Genomic DNA, 12,717 nt, shown 5'->3' on the forward strand with positions numbered 1-12,717 from the left:
GGCCGGAAATGAATAAAACTATTGAAATAAAAGACCGTACCCTTTTATGTAATGATGTTTACTTTGAATTTATATTAGTTCACACAAACACTCCATCCATGCTTTTGTTCCGGCCCTCCGGTCCAGTTTAAGAACCCATTGTGGCCCTCGAGTCAAAAAGTTTGCCCACCCCTGGTCTACGCTCAACCCCTGAGCCATGCCGGCCATAAACAACATATGGGTCAAAGAAAAAATCATAAGAGAATTTAGAAAATATCTTGAGGAAATAAAAACAAAAACTCAACATACCAAAACTTATGAGATTTGGTGAAAACAGTGCTAAAAGAGTGTATAGTTATAAACGATCTCAAATCAACAACCTTAAGGAACTAGAAAAGAACAAACTAAATCCTAAGCTAGCAGAAGGAAGGAAATAATAAAGATTAGAGCACAGATTTTAAAAAAAAATAGATAACAAAAACACAGTAGAAAAAAATCAACATAAACTGAGTTGGTTTGTTAGAAAGATCAACAAAATTGACAAAATGTTAGTTAGATTAACTAAAATAAAAGAGAGAAGACTAAAAAATGAAAGAGGGGATATTATCACCTATTTCACAGAAATAAAAAGGACCATAAGAGAACACTATGAATGATTTCATATCAACAAACTGGATAACAAACATACAATCTATCTAGACTGGTCGAGAAGAAAGAGAAAATCTAAATAGACCTATAACTTGTAAGAAAATTGAATCAGTAATCAAAATTTCCCAACAACAAAAAAATGCCCAGGACCAAATGGACTTCACTGGAGAATTCTACCAACCATATAAAAAAGAATTAACATCAACACTCCTCAAACACTTACCAAAAAACTGAAGAGGAGCAAATACTCCCAAACTCATTTTATGAGGCCAGCATTACTCTAATACCAGACAAAAGACAATATAAGAAAACTAGGATCAATATCCCTGGTGAATATTGATGCAGAAATCCTCACCAAAATACTAGCAACCTGAATTCAGTAACACCAGGACCATGTGGAACATAATCCTGAAATGCAAGGATGGTTCAACATATGAAAATCAATCAATGCAATATAGCACATTAACAGAATGAGATCAAACAAGTGCATGGTGGAGTGTCTCAAAAGCTGCCAAGGCAAAAAACAGGTGGGAAGAAGAGCCCAGTCAACTCTTCTTATCCTCACCCCAGGCCTCCCAAGTTTGTTAAGCTAGAGAAACTCCAATTAGGGTATCTATCTGATGTATTAAACTTGAATTTGAACTTCATCCAGAAGCAATGTGGAGCTGTTCAAAACGTTAGGTAGGTGAGTCACATGATCAAATTAGTGTTCTTCAAAAGTAAATTTAACAGTATGAGGAAAGTGGAGATGCCTAAACTGGAGAGGTTAGTTAGGTGGCTAACATAATCTTCCAGATGAAGAGAGAAAAAGGGCCTATACAGCCCTAGCTGGTTTGGCTCAGTGGACAGTGCGGCCTGCAGACTGAAGGGTAGCAGGTTCAATTCCGGCCAAGGGCACATGCCCAGGTTGCAGGCTCAATCCCCAGTGTGGGGTGTACAAGAGGCAGCTGATCAATGATTCTCTCTCAGCATTGATGTTTCTATCTCTCTTTCCCTCTCCCTTCCCCTCTGAAATCAATAAACTATATATATATATATATATATATATATATACACACACACATATATATAAACAATATATATATGCAATAAACAATATATATATATTATTTTTTTTTAAAGGGGCCTATACTGTAGCCGAACAGATGTAGAGAAGAGGTCACATTTTAGGAGTATTCACTCTAGGACTTAGTCCCTGACTGAACATGGTGAAGTGAGGAATTGAGTATGATTTTGAATGACTACCTAACTTGGATAAGTAGGTAGATAGCAAAGCCATTAAGCAAGATGAAACACTGGATAAAAATGATTTTCTAGAAAAAAGAGTTGGTTTTGCATGTGCTGCAGTAACGTGACAGTGTTCTTGCCAATAAATACATGCATTTCAGTGAATAGGAATTCAATAAAATTAACAGTAAAGAAGACATCTGACAACCAATTGAGAGCCAGGCTTATGGTCTCACAAGATGCCATGCTCCCGATCTGAAACAAGACCTCAGACAAGTCACTGTTTAAGGAGAGCCTGGTCACCTATCCATGATTCACTTTTGTGAAGCTAAAGAAGTCATAGGGCAAAGAGCCATATTTGGCTAGAGGTCAGATCTCAACAACCAACAACACAGGGAAGACAATGAAAAATCTCAAAATGCTTCCGAGTGGCAAATAATGGTTATAAAGCCCAATTATTTCTCTTTATAAGCCAGGCAGAGCTACTCTTATCACTACCAAAACAACCTTATAAAACAAGGAGGCCTACTAATCACACCATCAATAGTGAGAAATACAGAGTAACAGCTAAAGATGCCTGAATCTGTTAAGTATAGGTACCTAGATACTTTATGGCATAGAAAAGTAAAGCTTAAAAGAATAGCCCCCCGTTTAATAATGTTGCTTAGTTCCTAAGGTAGTGACTATCAGAATGTTTTCATCAATATGAATGAAAAAAAATTTTAAGGGCTTAACTTAATATAGGCAAGCATCACTAATCTAAATCTCCTGACAACACTGAATAAACTGGGGGCTATTATATGTCACTGTTATCAGAATGACCTTAAAGCCACCATATAAAATATAAGTAAGTAAAAGAGCCTTCCTTACCTTTCTCAGGTTTGTATTTGAGATTGAAAGGCTGATTCTGCCAGATATAATGGACCAGCATAGGTGCAAACTGGGTCATTATTCTCTCAATATACTTCTGAAGAATCTCCTTGTGTTCTTCTGCATCCCTTGGTTCATCTGGTATCAGGAACAGGCGGTACTCCACAGCATCTTCCACTGTAGCAAGCTTCATATTCTCCTCCATTCTTAAAGTTTCAATAATATAAACCACCTAGAATAATGTAGAAGTAATATACCGTTCCCTGAATTATTTTAGGTGATTCCATTAACATTGTTTTGCAAAATTCAAAATTTATCCACATACCATCATCATGATTTTTGTCTTGATCATTTATCAAATATAATAACACTTATTTAATGTTCTTTCAATGACCGGTTTGTAGTTAAAATTATGTTCTTTACAGTTAAAATTATGTTACAGGAACTTGTGATATAATACAATGAATGGGTTCTAACTGGTGTGGCTCAGTGGCTAGAGCATCAGCCTGCGGACTCAAGGGTCCCAGGTTCGATTCCGGTCAAGGGCATGTACCTCCTTGCAGGCACATCCCCAGTAGGGGGTGTGCAGGAGGCAGCTGATCGATGTTTCTCTCTCATGGATGTTTCTCTCTATCCCTCTCCCTTCCTCTCTGTAAAAAAATCAATAAAATATATATTTTTTAAAAATACAATGAATGGAAATCCAGTATCACATTCCCAAATTATGTAAGAACAAAATAAAAAAATATTTGCCCTTGTAGTTGCAGTGGCGTGTGTAACACACACAGTTTGAGAACACTGCACTAACATCTTCTGTTTAAATACTATCCAAAGTTGCAGCTCTGCCACTAAATTAATTGTCATCTTGGGCACTATCTCTTTCTGGGGCTTTTTCTTTCATTGTAGAATTAAATTGTTACTCTACCATCTCTAGAATCCTGCACCAATTTAACTTTTTATTATTTAAACCCTCTGAAAAGCAATCTGCCTTACTCTGCAGAATTTTGATCTTTCTCTTTTATAAACACCGTATGACACAGGGGAATTAAAAACTACAAAACATTCATGTCTTATCCCAAAACAACTTGCCCATGGTTCTTGACCCTACAACTACCTCTCCAACACTTGCCCCTTTTTCAGGTCTCAGGGGGCACAGCTCTGTCATACCAGGAGGTGGTAGATATCTCTTTATCTTCTAAGAGTTCCCATTACAAACAAAAGTAGTAGTTTAGCACTGCTGCCGGGTGATGCTTTGTAAACAATGGCACAGCCCTGGATGGCCCAGGTGACCCGATTTTTATATCTACTCGGCTTTCCATCGGACTAATATGAGATGGAGAGGAACCTCATCTTCTCTGCACGCCCTTTCACCGCGGGCTGTCCAAATCCTCGCCTGGCCTTTCCGCCCAGAGTGGCAGGCAGTAATTCCACCCACCTAACCACCCGTGGAGCCAAGCACACCTGATGATGAAGAACTCCGTGTCAGACCAGGAGGGGCTTGGAGGTCACGCGAGCTAAGCCCTCGCTGTACAGATGGCAACGCCGGGAGCACAGAAAAGAGAAGCGTCCCTCCTTGCGTCTGACAAAATGAAGCCAATTCCTCTTACGGTTGAGGGCCTCTCCGTCGCGTCTCTGCTGCGGCACCTCCCCTCGGCCGCCCCTCCCACCGCGTGAGCTGGTCGGGAGCCGGGAACAGCCAGCCGCCGCCAAAGCCTGGCCCCTCGGCTCAGCCCAGACACGCGTGTGGGACCCGAGGCCCGCTCAGCGCCGGAACCCCGGCGTCGTCACCGCTGCGCTCGGACGGGAGCCTTAGGCGGGTGCGCGATGCGTCCGTCACTTCCGCCCCCGCGGGAAGTAGGGAGGACGGAAGATCGGAGAGGTGGGGAGTCCGAGGAGGCGGCGGTCCGGAGTCTAGGCGACGGGGCGTGACGGGGCTGGAAGGTGGCGGGAGGGGGCCGGGCAGGAGCCGGCCGGAGGGCCCGGCCTGGAGGCCCCCATCCTGGCGTGCCCGTGCCGGCCGCGAATGAGGAGGCGGCGGAGGATGATCTCCAGATACACTCGGAAGGCGGTGCCGCAGAGCTTGGAGCTGTGAGTGATGCTCGGCCATCCCCGCCGCGGCCAGGGGAGGCGAGGTGGGGCGCGGGCGCTCCGGGGCCCTTCGTGACCAGCCCCTCGCTCCTTCCCGCCTGGCTGGACTTTGTCCCTTCCGCGCCCATTTCCAGCTACGAGAGTGTCACTGTGCTGTCCCAGGGCTTGGCCCCCTTGGGCGGCGTTTCCAGAGCTCGGGTCCCCTAAGGCTTTGGTGGTTTCGGCAGCTTCACGCCGCACTGTCCTGGCCACTGACCACCCAGGAAGTTGTTAGTCGCTGACTGTTAGAGTAAAGGTGAATATATCCAGTGCCGGGCACCGTGCAAAGATGCTTACATGTACTTGCTCACTTAATCCGACCCAACAAGCATAGCAGGTGGGGACTGTAATTTTGCATTCTACAGGGAAAGACCCCAGTTTAAAGACTGTGCTCAGCCTGAAAGTGGTGGAGCTGAAGTCACCCCCGGTGTCCACCGGATTCTGCAGCCTGTGGTCATAGCCATTACACAAACTGCCTCCATCGCTACAGTTGAGCATCTGAATCCATAAGGATCAGTTCGCTTTGAGACTTGTTTAAATTTTATTTGTAAATGTTTATTGTTGAAAGTATTACATATGTCCCCCTTACTCCTCCAGTGACCCCTTCTAGCCGCCCTCCCCCACCCCCATTTCGGGATGATACTCTAACAACTGAGCAGTGCCAGTCAGAATGCATCTTTAAAAATTATATGCATTTTCTATGTAACCACAATGCTGTTATCAAATTTAATATTTTTGGTATTATCTAAGTGTCAATCCATAATCCACTTTCACCATCCTATTGTCTGTGTCCATGGGTTATGCACATAATTTGCTTTGAGACTTTAGAGAGCAAATATTTCTGGCTGAAAGACACACCTCCCACCCCTAGTGCAGTGTTGTAATTTAGTTAGTAATGATAATGTCACACATTTACTAATGCAGACTTGCACATCTTGACCCTTGTAGCGGTCAATAAGATGGGTATGATTATCTTCAGTTTTTCAGAAGATGCTATATCAGACAGTTTACACATCTTAAGATTATATAACCAATAGGTTTTGAGCTTGGGTGTTTGTTTTTAATTCCAATCCCTCCACCCCCTTTCTCCAATGAGCTATGTAATTTTAGCAACCATACCATTTATTATTAATTATACATGGTAATAACAAGCCTATTATTTTTCAGTTATATCTGGGTTTCTGGCTAGGGTCTTTTCTGGCCAGGTGACTTTTAGGCAAATTACTAAATTTTTGATCCTTCCTTTCTGTAATTTAGGGATAAGACCTTATCTAAAAGCGCATCTAAAGTGATGGCACAAAGCTTGACACATAGTTGGTCCTCAGAAAGTGGTAATTTCCTGTCCCTTCCCACCTTTACTTGGTCAGTAGCCATACAAAGAAAATCACTCTGTGATATCTCCTTCTTTCAGAAGCTTATTATCCACAAAGTAATAGGATATCTACATAGTAGCAATACAGATAATAAGCTTTTTAGAAATTAGGAAGAAGAAAGTTATTTCTAATAAAGCAAATAGGGTTTAGTAGAAATCTGCTTTTATAATAAATTCTGATCATTCAGAAAGTAAAAACTACTATGGAAAAAAGTGATCCAGTATCGTTATGTTACTTGTTCTCTGTTGTTAATTTGATACTCCCTAAGATAACTCTCCCAAAAGATGATTCTCTGGAGGAGTCAAGGTGATTTGAATAGTGAAGATAATGGGGATTATATGCATCTAAATGACTATAAATTAAAAGCAATTTTTACATTAGTTGTTAGAATGGTAATTTGCTTTGAAGCAGTAACTTTAGTTTTCTACCTAACACTTCTAAATCAGACATATTGGAAAGAATTTGGATAAAGAATGATTTTCAACATACAGCTTAACATTTTTAATGCCAAATTTCAAACATAAATATAATGAGGCACCAATCACCCACATTAAACATTTATCAAAATTTTAATATATTTGCTTCATCTATATTTTCTTTGTTGTTCATCTGTGAAATAAGGGAGCAAAACAAAACTCCTGACACTATCATTTTACCCCTATATATTCAGTGTGCATCTTTAAAATTTTTTTATTGATTGACTGACTTTACAGAGAGAGGATAGGGGAGAGAGAGGGGGAAAGAGAAACATCGATTTGTTGTTCCACTTATCGATACAGGTATTGGCTGATTCTTGTATGTGCCTTGGCTGGGGATTGAACCTGCAACCTTGGCATTTCGGGATGATACTCTAACAACTGAGCCAGTGCCAGACAGAATGCATGTTTAAAAATTATATGCATTTTCTCTGTAACCACAATGCTGTTATCAAATTTAATATTTTTGGTATTATCTAAGTGTCAATCCATAATCCACTTTCTCTGACAGACTGAAAAAGGTCTTAAGTTTCTATTTTATAACTGGAATCCTTATTTCTGACCCCTATCACTATTTCAAAGACAAATTTTTAGTTGTAGGATCACTGAATAAAAGAAGTACCAATAGCTCTACACAAGTCCATCCCCACCATTTAGAAATAATTTAAAGTACAAGCTCCACTAACTGGGCCCTTACCTTTATATTTGTATACAAAAAAAAAAAAAAAAAAAATGGTACAGTTCACTAAAATCTCAAACTATTCAATTGTTCTGAGAAGCCTCAGAGCCAGACTACTTGGGTGTGAGTCCTGGCTCCATCACTTACTAGCCCTAAGACTTAAACAGGTTACTTAATCCCTCTGTGCCTCAGTTTCCTTTCCTGGGAAATAAGAGTATTAGAGATTTATAATACACATTTGCATATAAAAGGCCCTGGGAAGACCTCTTGTAAAGAAACCTGTGTAACTTGGTTTAACCTATCGTGTTTCCTAAATTTATTTGACTAAAGAATTTTGTGGGGCCCTAACCAGTTTGGCTCAGTGGATAGAGCATCAGCCTGCGCACTGAAAGGTCCCAGGTTTGATTCTGGTCAAGGGCATGTACCTTGGTTGCGGGCACATCCCCAGTAGGGGTGTGCAGGAGGCAGCTGTTCGATGTTTCTCTCTCATCGATGCTTCTAACTCTCTATCCCTCTCCCTTCCTCTCTGTAAAAAACCAATAAAATATATTTTTTTAAAAAGAATTTTGTGGAGAAGGAAAGTCTACTGTAGATGATTAGGATTGAAATATATAATTAACCCCACAGTTTATTCTCATGCACACATTGAACTCTACAGCAGCACTGTCCAATCTATATATATAAAAGCCTATGCCGAAACCGGTTTGGCTCAGTGGATGGAGTGTCAGCCTGCGGACTGAAAGGTCCCAGGTTTGATTCCGGTCAAGGGCATGTACCTGGGTTGCAGGCACATCCCCAGTGGGAGATGTGCAGGAGGCAGCTGATCGATGTTTCTCTCTCATCGATGTTTCTAACTCTCTATCTCTCTCCCTTCCTCTCTGTAAAAAATCAATAAAATATATTATTAAAAAAAAAAAAAAAGCCTAAGTGACCGAACAACTGGTCTACTGGTCATGATGATGCGCACTGACCACCAGGGGGCAGATGCTCAACGCAGGAGCTTCCCCCTGGTGGTCAGTGTGCTCCCACAGTGGGAACGCTGCTTAGCTGACCTACTCGTCTGTCCTAGTGGCCCACCAGCCCGGTGGCAGCCACTCACGCCCTTAGTAGTCCTGCAGGTCCAAGCTCTGGAGAACGGGCCAGGCACCGACAGGCTGGCACCGCTGGCACGATCCCAATAGCACCGCTGGCCTCCTGGAAGTCAGCCTTGGGCACCACGGCCACTTCCCTTCCCTATATGCTCTGCAAGGAAGAAATGATGTAAAAGTGGCCACCAGGTGGCTCCCGACAACCAGCACAAACATCAGCAGGACAGATCTGGATCTTGGGCCGGCAAGGGCATCCCACAGCCTGCCTGGAAGGCTGATAGCATCCCAACCTCGCCCCCGCTCGGGACGGGCACCAGAGGCAGGGCTCTCCTGATCGGGACTGACTGGGCACGAGCCTGCAGCGGGGCTGGGATGAGTCGGAGCAGTAGGCAGGAGTGGCAGGCAGCATTGGACTATGGGTTTTGGCCCAATCCCCACAGGCCACCCAAGGGACCCCACCTATACACGAATTCATGCACCGGGCCTCTAGTAGGAATATAATACAAGCCACATATGTAATTTTAAATTTCAGGTAGTCACATAAAAAAACAAAACAAAACTAGAAACAGGTGAAATTAAAGTTTTTATTTTGAAATAATTATAGCCTCACAGGAAGTTATAAAAATAGTACATAGAGTTCCATGAACCCTTCCTTCACCCAGCTTTGCCCAATGATGACATCTTTTTTTTTTTTTTTAATTTTTTTAATATATTTTATTGATTTTTTACAGAGAGGAAGGGAGAGAGATAGAGAGTCAGAAACATCGATGAGAGAGAAACATCGATCAGCCGCCTCCTGCGCATCCCCCACTGGGGATGTGCCTGCAACCCAAGTACATGCCCCTGACCGGAATCGAACCTGCGACCTTTCAGTCCGCAGGCCGACGCTCTATCCACTGAGCCAAACCGGTTTCGGCAATGATGACATCTTATATAACTACTAGAGGCCTGGTGCATGGATTTGTGCACTGGTGGGGTCCCTCGGCCTGGCCTGTGCCCTCTCGCAATCCAGGACCCCTCAGGGGCTGTCGGACTGCCAGTTTTGGCCTGATCCCAGGCCAGGCCAAGGGACCCCACCAGAGCACAAATCTGGTGCATCTCTGGTTAATCTCTTCCCGCCCTTCCCCCTCCCCCTTCCCTCTGAGATCAGTCTGTTCCATGTTTCCATGCCTGTGCGTTGAGCATCTGCCCCCTGGTGTTCAAGTGTTTGTATCATAGCTAACAGTTGAATGGTCACTTAGGCATATATATATATATAAATAAAATAACGGTCACTTAGGCTTTTATATATATAGTTAATATAATTTCAAAGCCTGGCATTGGTACAGTACTATTGGACCATATTCCTTAACACATTGCAGATGGATCACGAGAATTCTCACTTCATGTTACACAGTGTTTTACAAAGTATCATACTTTAAAAAGATACTAGCTTGTAAGAACATGTAATAAATAACTTCAAAATGCAATGGGTATTTAATTTTAAAGCGTGCCTTTAACATTTATGTAAAACATTTTTTGTACTCATTCAATAGAAACTTATCTGGCACTGGGTAAAGCTAGCAATAAAACTATTGGTCCACAATGTGTTAATTCACTTTTCACCAGTTTTTATGTCCACTCCTTTGTGTGTGTATGTTTGTTTAGTCTCATATACCAATTTGTGTAACCACCTGTAAAATCAAGATAGAGAGATATTTCATTACCACCAAGGAACAGTTTTGTGTATCACCTTCTAGTCATATCCACTCCTTTCTCCATCTCCTGATAACTAATCTTTTCTCGGCCTCTGTAGTTTTGTAATTTGTGGATGTTACATGAATGGAATCATACAGTGTGTGACCTTTGGGACTGGCTTTTTCCACTAAGCATGATCCCCTTGAAATCCATCCAAGTTGTTGCATGTATCAATAATTCACTTCTCTTTCTTTCCTTTTTTTTTCTTTTTTCTGGATCATATTCCGTTGTGGATATACCAGAGTTTAACCCTTCACCCATCTAAAGACATTTCAGTTAAATTAAAATTATAATGTGAATATTTATATACATATTTTTGTGTGAACATAAGTTTTCATTTCTCTGGGATCAATGCCCAAGAATGCAATGGCCAGGTCTTATAATAAATGCATATGCTAGTTTTATAAGAAAACAAAACTATTGCAAAGTGGCTGTACCATTTCACATTCCCCACCAGCAGTATATGAGAGACACATCCAGTTTCTCCACATCCTCATTTTGTGTTATCACCATATTTTATTTTAGCTGTTCTAATAGTTGTGTGGTTATACCTTATTATATTTTAAATATACTGTGAAATTAATTTTTTTTTATATTTTATTGATTTTCCACAGAGAGGAAGGGAGAGGGATAGAGAGTTAGAAACATCGATGGGACAGAAACATCGATCAGCTGCCTCCTGAACACCCCCTACTGGGGATGTGCCCACAACCAAGGTACATGCCCTTGACCAGAATCGAACTTGGGACCTTTGAGTCCGCAGGCCCACGCTCTATCCACTGAGCCAAACCGGTCAGGGCTTTATTTATTTATTTATTTATTTTTTAAGTTTTTATTGATTTCAGAAAGGAAGGTAGAGAGAGAGAGATGGAAATATCAATGATGAGAGAGAATCATTGATTGGCTGCCTCCTGCACGCCCCACACTGAGGATCCAACCCACAACCCAGGCATGTGCTCTATGACTGGAATCGAACCCAGGACCCTTCAGTCTGCAGGCTGATACTTTATCCACTGAGCCAAACCAGCTAGGGTGAAATTAATTTTAATAATATATTTTGTTTAACTCACATCCAAAACACTATCACTTTAACATATAATCAAGATAAAATGATTAGTGAGATACTGTATATTCTGGTACTAAGAGTTCAAAATCCTGTGTGTTTATACTTAAAATGCATCTGTGCATCTCATTTCTGAATAACCACATTTTAACTGCTAGTGGCTAATGTATTGGACAATGCATTTCCAGAGCAGCAAGAAGTAGTTGACCAACTTCTAGACTAAGTTTCTGACAGGTATATTTTTGTTTGTAGGAAATATAACTTTCTTTTTATCGTTCACAGGAAAGGAATAACAAAATACGCTCTTAATCATCATCCCCTTCCAGAGCAGCCAGATGAAATTTCTTCTACCAGTGACAGCCGTGAAAAAGACACAAGTTCCCAAAGGTAGTGACACAATGTGTATTTGTTTGTTTTTATACTTGAGAATGGCAAAGGTTTTGTTTTTTTAGCTTATGATTGGTATCAAGCCTTGTACTAATGACACAACAAATTTCAGAGTCTTTGTCTTTAAAATGGCATTGAATTCTGCATCACCAGGTTGTTGTGAGGGTAAAAGGGGATTAATATTTGTAAATGTTTCTTGGTAAACTGTGAAAGTGACAAACAAGTTCAGATATTACCAATATTTCTGAAATGTCTTTAGTTGTCAAAGGTACATGTTACTGGTGTAATGTTCAAGTATTCATTATAAACTATGACTAGAAGAATTATGTACAATGACTGCTATCAATCCTATAGGAATTAGGACTTTTCCATGATGTTTAAATTTCAAGTTCTTCACTGATTTTTTGCTTCTTTGGATATATTTGTACATATGCTTATCACATAATTGCTGAGTAGTTAATGTTTTCTCTCTTCCTTCCAAATTCTGCCTTTAGTGAGTCTGACATCACACAAGAATCACCTTTTACATCAACTGACACTGGGGATTCAAGGTCTGCTTTTCCAAGTTATACAGGCACAGGGATCTCTACTGAAGGCAGCTCCGACTTCTCCTGGGGATATGGTGTGAGTTTTATGTTATTGGTCTGAGGGAGCACTTGGGAGATTATTCTGGGAGTTAGGATTTATCAGTATTTTTCATTCCTTCACTCTCCTCCATTGTTTCTTTACATTTTAATGCTTAACTTTACCATACTTTATAACATTTGTAAAGAAGCATAATCTTCACCCTCTCGGTGTATGTTTTATTTTATAGATACAGTAGTTGATTTTTAGGTCTGCTTACGTAAACAACTGTGGGTTAGTATGGATCTGGGCCTATATTTACTCCTTTGCTGTGCTCAGGTCACTAATGTGTCTCTCCACCAATGTAACACTAATTTTACTTTGTTTAAAATGTTTTTGAAAGTTTATTATTCAGCCATTATATATTGTTAAATGAAAAAGAGCAGGTTAAAAGAATTTTTATAGTTCTAATTTTATATATTTTTTTCTTATATATATT

General features: G+C 40.9%; 2 protein-coding genes across 11 annotated transcripts in view; one reads left to right on the top strand and one right to left on the bottom strand.

The window, feature by feature from the left end:
• Window positions 1–12,717, bottom strand: part of LOC118670140 (dnaJ homolog subfamily C member 9) — an 84,509-nt gene that overhangs the window by 29,906 nt on the left and 41,886 nt on the right. For all 3 annotated transcript variants that reach the window (XM_036337059.1, XM_036337061.1, XM_036337062.1), the window contains exon 5: window positions 2,725–2,956. In XM_036337059.1, the coding sequence (XP_036192952.1) occupies window positions 2,725–2,956 (232 nt within the window). The remainder of the gene's footprint in view (window positions 1–2,724; window positions 2,957–12,717) is intronic.
• FAM149B1 (family with sequence similarity 149 member B1) overlaps window positions 4,555–12,717 on the top strand; it is a 44,956-nt gene continuing 36,793 nt past the window's right edge. For 3 of the 8 annotated variants that reach the window (XM_036337068.1, XM_036337066.1, XM_036337072.1), the window contains exons 1-3: window positions 4,555–4,812; window positions 11,550–11,654; window positions 12,149–12,278. In XM_036337068.1, the coding sequence (XP_036192961.1) occupies window positions 4,748–4,812; window positions 11,550–11,654; window positions 12,149–12,278 (300 nt within the window). In that variant the 5' untranslated portion in view covers window positions 4,555–4,747. Of the gene's footprint in view, window positions 4,857–11,549; window positions 11,655–12,148; window positions 12,279–12,717 lie in introns of all 8 variants that reach the window. The other 5 variants (XM_036337064.1, XM_036337065.1, XM_036337069.1 and 2 more) reach the window with 3 other exon arrangements.

The sequence above is a fragment of the Myotis myotis genome, unplaced genomic scaffold (assembly GCF_014108235.1).
Source record: "Myotis myotis isolate mMyoMyo1 unplaced genomic scaffold, mMyoMyo1.p scaffold_m19_p_15, whole genome shotgun sequence".
In the NCBI taxonomy this organism is placed as follows: Eukaryota; Metazoa; Chordata; class Mammalia; order Chiroptera; family Vespertilionidae; genus Myotis; species Myotis myotis.